General features: G+C 41.2%; 1 protein-coding gene across 3 annotated transcripts in view; it reads left to right on the top strand.

The window, feature by feature from the left end:
* Positions 1-15323, top strand: part of UBE2Q2 (ubiquitin conjugating enzyme E2 Q2) — an 88431-nt gene that overhangs the window by 50234 nt on the left and 22874 nt on the right. For all 3 annotated transcript variants that reach the window (XM_090028772.1, XM_090028770.1, XM_090028771.1), the window contains one exon: positions 10942-11026. In XM_090028772.1, coding sequence (XP_089884898.1) covers positions 10942-11026 — 85 coding nt within the window. The remainder of the gene's footprint in view (positions 1-10941; positions 11027-15323) is intronic.

The raw sequence follows: 15323 nt of genomic DNA, 5'->3' as shown, positions 1-15323 counted from the left end.
GTAAGAGGTGTTTTGTTTTGTTGTTTTCCTAATATCAAACCTAAACTTCCCTTGCTGCTACTTGAGGCCACTGTTCCTGGTTCTGTCATCTGCCACTACTGAGAACAGCCTAACTCCATCCTCCTTTGTAACAACCCTTCAGGTAGTTGAAGACTGTTGTTAAATCACCTGTCACTCTCTTCTCTCCAGATTGATTAAGCCCAGTTCTCTCAGGCTCTCCTCAAGTCATGTGCCCCAGCCCCCAATGCCTTCCATTGGACTCTCTCCAATTTGTCTGCATATTTTCTGTAGTGGGGAGCCCAAAACTGAACACAGTGCTGAATAGAGGGGAATAATCACTTCCCTTGACCCTTTTGGCAACACACCTAGCAATGCACCCCAGTATGCCTTTAACCTTTTGGCAACATGGGGTACACTGCTGGCTCATATTCAGCTTATTGCCTGCTGTACCCCCCAGGACCTTTGCAGAGCTCAGCCCCAAGCCTGTAGTGGTGCATGGTATTGGTTCACCTAGGATAATTTTTCTATCCCTTCTCGATGCAGATTTTCCCAGGTCAGACTATAAAAATCTTTGTTTCACATACCCTGTGTACCTCCTAGATATCTGATGGTGACCTGCATTATTCAGGAACTGATTTAGTGACCTGGATAACTGACACACAAAGAAAAGTATGGCAAAATATTATTAAAAAATAAAAGCTTGACTTGTAAGCTTGGCAGATTTATTCCAAAATGTGATTGTTTTGAAGGGAACAATGTAGTCCCTCCCTTCCATTGTTATACCTGTTCTAGACTCTGACTTCAAGTAAACAAAAGTACAGGATATCATACAGTTTTGAATATTATCTTTAACTTCCTCTCTGGGGGTATTGGGTGTTTTGTTTTGTTTTTGGTGGGGGGTTCCCTTTACAAATAGGCCATGGCCAAAATTGTTTTTTGGGACCAAAAGCAGTCATCAAACTGAATGGCACTAGTGCTCCAAGGACTTGACCATTCAGATATGACTCTTAGTTGTGCATACCCTTAAAGGTGTCATTTACGTAGAGCTTGTGGCAGATGCTACTTAAAACTTAAGACCGGCATAATATAAAAAATCCCCTTTGCACAGAAGCTGGAGGTCATGGTGTAGTCATTCAAACTCTTCTTTTGAAATCAAATGTAGCTGAAAATAGGTCGTGTTTAGTATTAAGTTTAACTGAAGTTCTTTTGCTTGTAAAATATTTTTAAAAGCTGCTCATTTTCTTTCCCTACAGACTTGTTCTCTTCCAGTTGGCAGACATTGGGTTCCCTTTTCTTCTCCCTCTGTCTGTAGTGGAACTGAAATGAACATTTGCTGGTTTGTTTGACAACAGCAGATTCAACTTGCATAATAACAGTTCCTCATGCCAAGATGCTCTTGTTGATGCCAGTGCATAAACAAGGTCAGCTGAGTACAGGGAATTGTGTATTCTGCTGCTGCTGAGGAACCACAGTCCTTTTGTGGGTCATGAGATATAGTAGCTGCTGTCCTAGATAAATATCTTCTCAAAGGCCTCATCCTTCAGACTTGAGAACTGAAAGCTATAGCTGCACTGCTGATCCAAAAGAGAATGTGTTAATCAAGATGCTAGTGATGCTCTCTATCCTTGTATACATACCCACCAAGAGGTGTAACTATAGCAAAATATTGTTCCCACCTCAAATGCTAGGGAATATGTTCTACAAGCCCAACTTTTGCTGTAAACTCATTGAGAATGTACTTAGTGCTTTGAGCCACAAATGCAGTTCTTAAGTGTCCAATTTGATTTCATTTTTACACAAACTATTACTTTTCAGTATATTTCCCATCTTCTACAGAGAATGGCAAAACAAGCAAAGCTGAACAGAAGTGTAGTGGAAGACATTTTAATTGTTAACGTTTAAACAAAAAAGGGAATAGGGAAGTGGCAGGCAGTAACTATACAGTGTCTGTTCACAAATAAAATGATTCCAAATTTGTAATGTGATTGAGAAACATGAAGTAGCAGAAAACCGTTCAGTGAGCTGAAACACAAAAAGTGACTTACAATTAGTAGAAACAATGAATGAACAACTAGGGAGGAATATAAGGATATACTCAGGCATGCAGAGATTAAATCAGGAAGGCCAGAGTGCAGTTGGAGTTGATTATCAAGGGTCATGAAGGATAACAAGAAGAGTTTCTACAAATATGTCGGCACCAAGAGGAAGATCAGGGAAAGTGTGGGTCCTTTGTTAAATGGGGGAGGCAACCTAGTGACCAATGATGCATAAAAGGCTGAAATACTCAATGTACCTCAGTCTTCACAGGCAAGGTCAGCTCCTAGACTACTGCACCATTTGAGGAGTAGGTGAATAGCCCTCAGTAGTGAAAGAACAGGTTAGGGACTATGTTAAAAAGCTAGACGTGTACAAATCCATGGGACCAGACACTGTGTATCGAAGGCTTCTGAGAGAGTTCTCATGGTGATCAGAAGAAAGAGGCCCTGGACTATTGGAAAAGGGCAAACATAGTGCCCATCTTTAAGAAATGAAAGAAGGAGGATCCAGGGAACTACAGGCCAGTTGGCCTCACCTTGGCCCCTGGGAAAATCATGGAGCAGGTCCTCAAGGAATCCATTTTTAAATGATTGGAGAAGGTGGATAGGAACAGTAAGCATGGACTTACCAAGGGCAAGTCATGCCTGACCAACCTGACTGCTGTTTATGATGAGATGACTGGCTTTGTGGATACAGGGAGCCCAGTGGACATGATGTACCTTTACTTTAGCAAGACTTTTGATATGACCTCTCTCAACATTCATTCAATCCATACTTCCTTAGCTTGTTTGTAAGAAAGGACCATAAGGTAGATAAAAAGCTGGCTGGATCGTTGGGCTCAGGGGTAGTAGTCAACAGCTTGATATCTAGTTGGAAGCCTATTTTGAGTGAAGTGCCCAAGGGTCAGTCCTGGGCTGGTTTTGTTCAATGTCTTTTATCAACAACCTGGAAGATGGGGTGGAGTGCACCCTCAACAAGTTTGCACATGACGACACCAAGCTGGAAGGAATAGTAAATGCACTGGAACATAGGGGTAGGATTCAGAATGACCCAGAAAACTGGAGGATTGAACCAAAAGATATCCCATGAGGTTCAACAAGTACAAGTGCCAAGTCCTGCATTTGGGATGGAACAAATCCCATGCACTGGTACAGGCTGGGGGCTGGACTAGCTGGGCAGCAGCTCTGCAGAAAAGGACCTGGCGTTACCATGAGTGACTGGTGCCACCTTAGTCAGGTGTCTCTTCTCCCACCGCAGCCAATCTCACCGATGAGGGGCAGGAGGGCACAGCAAAACTTACCGACTGGTGAGTGGCACTTGCACTCCCCAGCTGGTGCTCACAGGGGGGACACCGGTGCTCCTGTCTGTCCCCCACCCATCGCCTAAGCGTGGAGCACAGTTGGTCAGGGGGTGCACATGCACTCCCTACGCGTTGCCACTGGGAGGTTACAATAAACAACAAACTGAATATGAATCAACAGTGGTGCTCTTGTTGCAAAAAAGGCTAATGGTGTACTGGGCTGCATTAATAGGAGCATTGCTAGTATATCGAGAAAAGTGCTTATTTCCCTCTCTCTTCAGCACTGGTGAGGCCATGTGGAGTGCTGGGGTGGGGAAGTCCTGATCAGTAGGGAGGTGAAAACCATGGTTTTAAATATGCCACCATTTTTGGCTCCCTCTAGTGATTTGTGGAGGGGTCCCAGTGGACCTGCCACTTGTTGCTGACCAAATAGGTGGAGGGAGGAAACATTATTTAGGGGGACTGAGCATGCGTGCACATGGCCCCCTCCCCCCCCCCAGCAGTTAAGTCTGTGGGGGATGGGGCAGGACAACGGAAAAAGGGCCATGGTGGGTGGGGGTGGGGAGTGCATATTGAGGCCACAGCAGTGAGGGAGCAAGGCAGAGGCGAGGGCTGGGAGGAACGGGGCCCGGGGAGGGCCAGGTGGTGGAAAAATTGGAGCCCAGGTGGCTCCTCCAGGGGCACGGGAGGCTCCCGTTGCAGTGCACACCCTGGCAGAGGCCTGGGGAACACGTGCCCCACCCTCTCTTTCCCCCCACCCCCCATCTGTGGCAGCAGTGGCCAGCAGCTAGGTGCAGAGGAAAAGCACAGCGCAGCCCACCCTCGTCCCACGCACAGACTGGAAGGGCACGTGCCCCGCCATGTTGGCTCCCCTGTGGTGCACCCTCCCCCCACACCCCTAGATGCACTGCCCAGGCTCTGATTTTTCCTACTACCCAGCCTGGCCAGGGCCTTATTTGCCCCTGCCCCACTCCCTCCTGCACTGTGGGGGTCTCAATTTACCCCCATCCCCCAAGCCCCACCCTCTTCACAAAGAAAGTAGACTAAACCTCGCCTGCTGTGGTGGGCAGCCACATACTGGGGCTGTGATCCTGGCTGCGTATCTGAGTGTACGTTCTCCTGCCCCCCTGCTGCAGTAGCCTGGAGCCTGTAGCCAGGATGCCCTGTGGCCATACCTGCTGCCCTGCATCTGTGGGGTCTGATCCCTGGTAGCCCCATCCCCTTTCCACTACCAATGGTCCTCATAGCATATAAATGCATATGAGCATCCACAGTTTTGCTAGTTACATATATACTCTTTGGTCTTAATCTTGTATAGTAGCAAGCTGCTCTTGACTCCCATGAATTGAAATAGATATCCTCAGTCAACTGTTCTCTCACAAGAGACACAATCTTGTGTAAAAAGAAAGTGGCGAACTTGCAAGTTGCATACCTTAACCTTAACAGGATAAGGACACATCTGTTTTGAGTCTTCCATTCTAGAAAGAAAATTTCCCAAATTTTTCTTTAAGTGTAGAATAAATTAGATCTGTTTTAACTGGAGGCCCCCTCTACATGTGCATGTAAAGGTGTGATGGGATCTAATGTGATCCCACTTCCGGACTTCCTGGCCTGCATGTGTGGCATGGCAGAAGGCATGTTTGTGGGATTTGCACATAACCCATCACACCTTACTGCCAGTGAAGTGGGGGCTCCCCCTGCACCAGCAGTAAACAAACTCCCAAAGCTGGGCACCTCCCTCAGTTGAGGGGCTCCCAGCTACAGGGGCATCCCATGCAACTCTGAGGCTGGAGGATTCCCACTGCAGTGATCTCCCCACTTCCAGGGGTGTGGGAAACCCCCAGGGCTAGGGGATCACTGGTGCAGCAATCCCTAGGGCTCAGGAGTATGAGGAAACCCCTGGACCCTAGGGACCACAGCTGCCATGTTCCCCAGGGCTCAGGTGTATGAAACTCCCAGACCCTGGGGATTACAGCAACCATAATCCCTAGGACTTGGGGTGGAGTTTCATTGGGCATGGTGCACCATTGTGGCTGGGAGCCCTGCTACAAGTGCAAATTAAAGCTCAGTAGCAACCAGGTATAAAGTTAGTACACATTTTTGTATTAGTATGCGTTTTACATGATAAAATGTTTAAGGTGTCGTATACTGCTATACTCCTTCTAAGTCTTGGCATTAGTGTATGCTAATTTCTGTGGATATATGTACTGACCCAACTAGTTGTTACTTGCCTAGGCAGATACTGAAACAGTGAGAATACTAACACAGCAATCAGATCCTTTTTTGCTCACTCTGTCTAAAATCAAATAGAAGTTAACATTGGACATTCAGCTCGGTTACCTGAAATCTAAAAGGCAAAAATGCATTTTTGTAACTTATGGCAGCTGATGTAGGCAATCTCTGATTTGATAAACTGTAAATAAAGCCAATATTCAAACTGGAGTAATTTTACAGTCACTGGGTACATCTAGATGTGTGCTTTACTGCAGAGTTGACTAATTAGCTATTCATTAAAGTGTCAGAGTCTACACATGCGCTGGTATTCAGGCACAGTAAATGAATTAACTCAGATGTCAAGCCTGCTGTCAGCCCAGGGCTGCTCCACCCTAGCTCAAGCTGCTGCCGCTCCAGGCACATGTGTAGATGCTGTGCCCAAGAGCAGTTGATTTCAGCTCAAACAGCTCCAGAATTTATTGTATGGCATTAAATGAACATGTAGATGCACCCACTCACTCCACTATACAACTTCAGATTGCAGTAAAAATGTGTTTCTGCTCCTCCAAATGCTTGGTCTGAGGAACAAGGCCCTGGATTAGATTTTTTTTTTTTTTTTTTGCCTGTAAGGGAGGGTGCAAAATGTCAACTAGAATGCATGTCCAGCAAGAATAGTGCAATTTGATTTGATTTTGCCAGAAGCATGGATGCCAACCTCAAACTGTCTCCCGCAAGTTCTGGTGCAGCAACAGCTCAAATCCAGTGTCACTTTGTACAGTGGTCTTGACCTAGCAGATGTGTTTAAAAAAAAAAGAAAAAAAAAGCCTAATTTATTAACCTGTTGTGACTTGGTTTAGATTTTCTGGGGTTTTGGGCACCTGCAAAACTAAAGCAACGCTTTAAATTTTATTCTTGCTAATGTTAACTTTTAAGGTGCCCATACTAAAGCATCAGTCACTTTAGGTCTCTTATATCGTCTCATGTGATATGTCCATACTTATAGCCTTCACATAATCTCTTCAGACTTGTTCTAAACCTCTGATAGCTCCCACTTAAATATCAAATGGGAATTAAAAAATCTTGGAGAATAGAAAAAGGGAGCATTATCACACTTGGAAGAAGTAGGTTCCAGCTTCCCAGTATGGTACATGAGCACTTTCAGCTAAAGAAGTGTTCTTGTAAGTAAATATTTCCACTTTGTTGATGTAACAATTCCACAGAATGTGATGAGAGATCAGGTAATTGTATTATGTTGACACTTTCCCCTTGTCTAACCAACCTTAGTTTTGGATTCCAAATATTACTCTAGAGCAAACTGAACTTTCTTCAGTGTAGCCTTTATTTGGAATCTGTGGTTGTGAGAGCACAGTAGCTCTACCATCTTCCCAGCTGTTTCATTAAGAAGGCAAGGACTACTGCAAAATGAGCCATGGCCTCCATGGACCTCTCATTGTGTGCACTTTTGCATATCAAATAAAGGAGGTTCTCCATGGAGTATGTAATTGTGGACCATATTTTCAAGTTTTCAAATTGAGTAGCCCAAAAGGAATGTTCTAGACCCATAATACAGCAGTCTCCTTGGGTAGCTCTTGGAAAATGCCAGCTCTTAGGTTTCACTTGGTTCTTGAAAATGGAATAGAAACATATCTGTGGAAAATTTATACAGCAGTTCTTCTGTTCCAGAGCATATTCTTGACACTGGATTCCTGTTTTGAAACCTGTGGGTTTATCTTACAAATCATGTGCAAGTGTTTGTACACCCAGTAGGTGTGCAGTACCCCCTGAGTGCTGTAGCACCCTGGTTGTAAATCACTACTTTAGTGTCTTGCCCCAGCCTATAACTTACCACTGCAACTATCAGGCAGAAGAAAATGTAGTCTTTTAACATGGCTCCTAATTGTTGTTGATCCTTATTTTCATTAACAAGGCAAGGGAGTAAATTAAGTCAGTTCTGCATAGTCTTTCTTCCTTTAACGCTAAGTAAGTATATCATATTTCTGTTTGCTTCAGGCATGCTAGAATGACGCATCAAATACTTGAATAGTAAATGTTTTTCAATCTGTTTCCTATCCAAACTTTATTTTCATTTGCTGTATACGGAAAAGACCTGTTTGCTGGCTGTTCATAGTGTTCTCAGGAAGCCAAAGCAGTAAACTCCCTCCAAATTATTGGTGGATCAGGGTATCTATCTAAGGCCCATTAGAGTGGCTAGGGGTGAGGTGAACAGGGCACTAGCCCCAGATGCTGATTTAGAGGGAGTGGCAGCAGAATCCTGCAGCGCTCGGCACTCCTGTTCTTCAGCATGCAAGAGCATCTGTTCCTAGGGCACTGAAATTGCTAGTAACACCCCTGTTAAAGCCCACATAAGTTCATTAACATTATGTAGGTCCTTAATTCTTTTGTATGTGGCATTTCGGTGAGATTTTTGTGTGTGTCTAATAAAATATACTTCCTCTAATATGTTGGCTGCCATGCAAAAACCAGGAAAAACAAATAGGTTTTTTTTGGAAGATCCAGAGGATGCAGGGAAAGAAGTAATGGTTTCCTTACTTTATTTGCTAGAAAGCAGGGTTATTGTGTGATTTATCTTTTATTGGACCAACTATATAGATGGGGGAGATGTTAGACAAGGAAGTGGATTTTGTCTGAAACTTTCCATGTCTAGTATATCTCAACTAATACAATTGATCCAATAAAATATATATCACCAAATATCTTTGCTTATCACTTATTTCCTGGATCATCATGGCAACAACCTTACTTTTTTTGGAGGGTTTAAATTTAAGGGGCATGAGGCTTGGGGGTTTTGCCATTCTTTCCCCCAAAAAGCTTGACTATAAAATGTAAATAGACTGGAATGCATGCAAGCAGTTGTAATAAATATTTAAAACTTAACCTTGCTATCTTGAAGTCTGTGATGACCAGAATTAAAAGAAAAACCTAAAAAGGAGGAACTTGATATTTATGTAGCATTTTCTACCTTCATGTTTGTTTACAAATTTTTATTAATCTTTACCTCACCTTTTTAAGATGGAAATAATATCCCTATTTCTGAGATCAAGAAACTGTGGCAGAGAGGTTAAGAGAATGTCTTGAGCTTATTGAAATGTCACCCTTGGAATTGGAGCTTGGGGTATTCTAATTCCAGTACTCATTGTTTTAATAAGACATGTCTGGGCACTTTCTAGTTGGCATATTGAGTAATTTAGGTGTTATTTAATAATTTCGGATGCAAATGAGCCCTTTTTAATATCCAGGCAACTGAAAAAAATGGATTAATAACCTCAGGCACTCTTCACACCTGACTATAAAATCAAGGGAGGAAAAGGTATAACCATGAGCCTATATTTCTTGTACACGCAACGTAATTCATTAAATGGTAGACATGAAAACATAGTTGTAGGACAGATTTCAAAGAGATTGTGTTCTGCTATAATCCACCTGTAGGAATTCTAACTATTAGAAAATGTTACAGTAAAAATAAACTGAATTAATTTTAAATTTTTGGTAGTTTGATTTATTTTACTATCCCTTCTGTAGAAGAGAGGCGAGAACTGCAGTTTAATTTCTGAACATTATTGTTAATAGTTAAAAAGCAAATTTGACATGTGTTCACTACATGTACCAAGTTTCTTGACATTTTTGCCACCTTAAGGGATTTGCAACGCTTCCTTAATTGTCCCCACTTTCAACAGAAACACTAGTTTCAAAGTAAAGAGTTTCTCAGATTTTTGGCTTGCACCAAAATGAAAGCAAAATACACTCCTGAAGATGGAATAGAATTTTACTCCTAGAATCTTAAGCTCTTCATTTTGATTTCCACATTTGCCCTATCCTGACATGTAAGACCTGTGTTTACATTTTGTATCTTATTTTGGGAGAGAGAGATTGAAGAGTCTATGGGCTTGAACCAAAGACGGACAAAATGGATGCTTTGGTTTTGACTCATTTCATCAATTGCATCCTTTTGCACAGTGAAAACTGGGGTAGTTCTAATGTAAGTACTGCAAGACTGAAATAACCCCCTCTGTGTCTCTGCTTAATGGAGTTTTGAAAGTCTCCTAACTTCCATCTCTTCTCCATTTTTTCCCATAGTTTAATCTGGCACATGATTTGACTGGAGAGTGATCTCAAAGTAAATCAACCCTATTCTGTAATAGGTGTGAATATAAGCTAGTGTTTGTTCACAGTGTTCTTTAGAAGGGGCAATTTAAAAATCTCTACTCCCTTCCTCCTCCCCCTCCCTCTTTAATTATATTGGTAAGTGTAAAAGGTTCTGGGTTCTGGGTAAATGGCTGTATAACCTTTCTGTTATTTCATTACTTTATTAAAGCTACCCGTTGAGCCCTATTGTTAAAGTTTATTCTAGCTTCTGAAAAGTTTTGTCTTCTCAGTTGTTTATAAACCTTTAAAATTCCTTTTTTTAATTACTACTATGTTGTCTTGGCTTAAAACACCCTTTCTAAAGCAATTTTATTTTAAGAAGATTATTTCAGTTAAGTTACAAGTACTTGAATGGGGAGAAGAGAAACTTTTTTTTTTTCTGTGCCTAGTGATCAAAATGATTGTATAGCCAAGTATCTAGATGTATAGCTATTTTACAACAAGAAATGTGTGGTTTCTTTTTTTAAAAGGGAGCCCTCCTACTAAGTAGCTTTAAAGATACAGATGTTTAAAGCTAACAGTCTTGTTTGGAACCACAAGAACAGTGGTTTTCAACCTGTGGTCTGCAGGGGTTATGGGGGTCCACAAAACATGTCTAAGGGGTCTACAAAAGATGACTACGATCAATCAAAAGTATGTGAATACCCACACTTAAAAATCAGAGAGGACTGTACTTTTTATTTGAAACTTTTTAGGGGTCCACAAGTGAAAAAAGGTTGAAAACCTCTGCACTAGAATGTGTTGGTTTCTAAAATGTGCCCCTTGACTCTGTACAGGTCCTAAATTCCACAAATTTGCAGCTCTTCCACCTGCACTCTATTTGAGGAACTTGATTTTTTTCTAAATCTACTCCTAGAGAGGAATTTTGTACTTCCAAAAGCTCTGTTGGATGTTCTTGTACTGTTTGCCTTGTTTAAATGTTTGCATTTTAACGATTCCATAATTTATAGGATCTGGGTATTGTTGCCAAGCTGTTGTTGTGAGAGACTTAATTCTTCTGGTTTTCCGACTTTATGGACACTCAGTTGTCTCAACCTTTGTGATAAACTTTTATTTTTTTTAAATCCAATGTAACCCTACCTATCATTGTGTGGTACCTTTTTTAATACAGTTGCACAAATTCTGTAGCTGTATAGACCTCTTTTGTTGTTGTTGTTTTGTTTTTTTCCAACCATTAACAATGCAAGCAAAGTTCCTGGTGTTCAGTGTTGCCATTTTTATTTCAGGGTGCAGTCTCTGGGTCAGTTCAGGCTTCAGATCGACTTATGAAAGAGCTCAGGGATATATACAGATCACAGAGTTATAAAACAGGTAAAGTGCTTTTACATCTCCTTAATGCAGATAACTTGTTTTCATTAGTAGTAGTAAACATCTGTTGATCCCTCTGTTTTATACTTTAACTTGAAAAAAAACTGAAGCTAATATTTAAAATGTGCACATCATGAAATAATTTCCAATAAGTATTCCATCTGTGAAACATTCTTATCCTGGGTTGATGACTTCCCCACACTGCTTCTGAAAGGGCTTCTTTGCCTGACTAAAATTCATGCTACTGAAAATACAGCCCTGTTATTCCACATGTTTTATATTTTAGTAAATACAGTAAACAACCCTCCCCTCATCAGCATTTGACAGGGGGAGAGCCCTAGTTTTAATCTCAATCAAAGTGAAGGGGGCAACAGGTGGCTGCTGCTGCAGCTGTCATTCTGAGCCTGGGTCAGGGCCAGTCGGACACAGTAGTCACCTGCTCCATGCCTTCCACTTCCCTTCTACAGCTTCTACCCCCCACCCACCCCTTCCCTCCCCCTTCCTCTCAGGAGCAGCTGAGCTCCAGCTCAGGCTAGCATCTCTCCTGGGCATAGAAACTCCTTCCCCTGTCTGGCCAGTCAGCAGTGCCGACACTTGCATGGCCAGGCAAAGGCTGAGCTTCTACTGCTGTGCTCGGAGATGGAGCAGCCTGAGCAGTGTCTGACGGTAAGGGGGGGTTGGGGGAGAGATTGGGGAGCAGGGGGAAAGGGGCAGAAGCTGTGGGGAGCTGGAGCAGGGTCCAGGTGGCAGGGTACAAGAAGACGACTACATCGTCTAGGGGGAAGAAGTGGGTGGTGCACCTGATGATTTTTTTTTTTTTTTTTTCCCCTAACCCCAGCCACTGATTTCATTTTATTCCCCCCCCCCCACTACCACCACCACCACCACCACTGTAGCGCGGGGGGGGAGGATTCAAGGCAACCTTCCAGTTCTTAGATTCTGTACCTGGGAAACTTTATAACATTTTATAAATTTTCCATATATAGAATCTAATTATTGCGAGAGTCATCCTAAATTCAGGGTTGTCTTTGTATTCAAGTAAATTGGGTAGGCTTGTGATGCCACCCTGGTCCCCTGGTATTGCGTGTTACTATTTTGAAGCAATATTAAAATACTCTGGCTTATATTTAACAGTTAAAAGCCTTCAGCAAGAATTGGTTTTGGCCCTGCTTTTGCCAGTCACTTATTGCAGATTACACTGGTAACTCGCCTGGATTCTGTGTTAACACTTCACACTATAGATTGTTCGTGAAACGCAATGTGTGTTGCATTGCCTGGATGTTTAGTGAGTAGAAATTCTTTAGCATTTTTTTGTATCTTCTGAAGTTGGGTTGTATTTATATTGTCAGCCCAATGGCAGAATATGAGCCTACACAACCCCCCCCCCAATAAATAAATAAAAAAGCAGTCTGTGGTAGGAGTGGGAAATATCTGATTATGACATGGATTTGGTTGTCTGACAGGAAGATGTCTATCCTACTCATTTAAGAAACAAATTTAAATGAATGAATGCTGCTGTTTATGACTGTATAAAGAAACTTCTCTGTGAAAACACTTCCCTGCATCTTTTTAGTGCCATTTTTAGCCACTGTTCTAGTTTCTCGCATTCTAGTATGCCTGAATCTCAATCTCTGGCTGTTTCAGGGATATAGGTTGTAGCCATATTGGTCTACAGGTAAAAGGAATCATAACTCAGGGTAGAGGTGATATCTTTTATTAGACCAACCAGATATTTGCAAAAAAAATTATTTATTTACAAGCTTTTGGACACACTTCCCCTTCTTCAGGCATAGGAGAATGCAAAGATGGTAAAATTTCTCCTAAGTGGAAACAAATTCATATTTCACAGGAGAGCTGAAGGTGGTATAAGATCTCCTGGGTGGAAAAGTTAGTTTTGTGCCAGTTAGGTTGAGATAAAAGAGCAGTCTATTTACTTGTTAATATCTGGCTATAGCATTTCATTTTATATTGAAAGAAGAATAAAAACTGAGCAAGTAAGACCATGAGTGGTATTTTGTTCTGATTCTGAATATTTATTTGAATTTGAAACAGCTCCTAGATTTTTATAGCATGAATAGTGTTAGTCTGGCTTGAAACCAAGATCAGATCAGGCAATATATCTTATCTAGTGCTGCCATCAGTTGCTCACTTGGGTTGCATGTGTGTTTGTTCCCAATTCCCTTTCAATCCAGTAGAGAATAGCATGGTGCATCTGCAAAGAATCTAGAATTAGTTCATCTGCCTCAGGTCACAAAGTGTGTGTTACTGTTTATATACAAGTTTCAGGTCCTTTTTAGAAAAGTGAGTATATGCTTTGGGTGTCTTGCATGCAAGTGAAAAGTTGCATGCTTTCTCCTCAACCAGAGTAGACACTAGAAGAAACCACTGGGATCCTTCATCATATCAATAAATAACTATTTTCTAGGTGACAAGCAAAAGCCTTTAAGAATAACTTTCTAAAAGTAGCAGGATTTTTTTCAAACTTATGCTGAGGCTGCCATTTTTCTATATAAATAAGACCATGCCCTAACTATTTCAAAATCAGAAGAGCAGCAGTAATAATATAGAACTCTTGAAATACGTGGTATTGGGAGGTGTGTACTTTTAAGCAGGAAAGGATTTCAATTTTCCAGTTCTCCAAATAAGTCTAATTTTATCTCTTGACAACAGATTTTTAAAGTAGTGGGGGCCAATCTATTTGGCAAGCATGCCATAGATTAGCCCTGCACCCTTCTTGAATGCCACTCCAGTCTCCTTCCCCTCTCTGATTTACTGCTCTTCTTTCTCTTTGCCTTAATATCTGCTGTCCTGCCTGTCCACTCCCTGATCTGCTGCATGCCACACACAGACTGCCCATGCTACTTGCAGTACATGTACCACAGGTTGGTGGCCATCCTTGCTTTTAAAGGACTACAATTGGGAACTTCATGATCATCTTTTTTCTTTTTTTTTAAGCTACTAATTTAGTCACAAACTAAGGGGTCCTTAATTAAATTATTTTGACTGTAGATTCAGAAGCAACTACCAAACTTTTCTTGGATAACTGAATAGTAAAGCTATTGTTTAAAGAGTAAAATATCCTCCATCAGTGTCAAGAACAAACTATACATTTTTGAGTGGACAGAGTACTCCTTGTATAAGGAATTTTAGAAACAGTAGGAAACTAAACAAGATCTAGAATCTCTTATGTCATCACACAGTGTAGTCTGAACTGTGTTCTGCATTTTTTTTCTATTAAAGTGGATGGAGCAAGGAACTGTCTTGCTAATTTAATACTTTACTTTTCTTCTTTTCCACAGTCATTAAAGACTTAATCACAGATGTGTATAATTCTATACTGTAAATTTCTGAACTTGAAATATTATATAAGGATAGAGAGGCCAAATTCCTCAGCTAACAGAAGCTGTTTGAAAACCTCCATAACTGACAGAGGTTAAAGAAGCTATAATACTGAAAAAGCTCCAGTGCCTTATGATGATATTGTTTTTAAATAACTTCACAATCAGTTATTCCCTTCCTGTTTTAAATTCTGCAATTCCTCAAACTAAAATAAGTCACAAGTACAAACTAATCCCTCCATATTTCTATTTGTTATTGTCCATTTTTAAAAAAAAATTGTTCTTTTATATAGGACTAATTGCAATGGGTTTTTTGGTGCTTTGATATTGCATCCAAATAAATTATTCATTACTTAAAAATCCATTTCAAGGAAGCTGCATCAGCAAGTATTAACAGACCAAACAGTTTTTCAGGAAACTTGGAAAAATTCCTGATAATCTTGGCAGATAATTTTAAACAGTAGTGGTTTGTACCAGAGAAACTAAAATGAAATCTCAGACTTTCTCTATAGATAATGAAGCATTGGGTTGTGTAGAATGTCCACAGAGTCTTTGCATATGAGAGTTTTTTTTCTTTAAAGTATTGGTTCATCACTTGAACCATGACTACTTGTCTCATAGCAGTACAGATATTTTTTAAAAATGTTCATTTTTTCCATCTGTTTGTTATGTGAGCAAATAGAGTAACTTTGAAAGTTCCTTTGACCATTTCTGAATGAGTAAAATATCTTGGAATGGAAGGTCTTCAGGGCTAGGGACAGACGATCAGAAAGCCCGAGCCTGAATTGATTCAATCTTTGCAGACTTCTGTAAACTGCTTGGATTGAACCAATAAGAGTGAACTGATTGTTTGCTTTTCAATAGTGAAAGGCAGACAGAGCCCTGCATTGGGCCATTCCAGGGGCCAGGGGTGCTAGAACTCGCCTCCCAGCCTGTCGACCAGTACAGAGAGCGGGGGCACA

The sequence above is a fragment of the Crocodylus siamensis genome, chromosome 15 (genome assembly GCF_052110815.1).
Source record: "Crocodylus siamensis isolate JL-2025a chromosome 15, ASM5211081v1, whole genome shotgun sequence".
Taxonomy (NCBI): Eukaryota; Metazoa; Chordata; order Crocodylia; family Crocodylidae; genus Crocodylus; species Crocodylus siamensis.
This window is presented reverse-complemented; position numbering and strand designations above follow the sequence as displayed.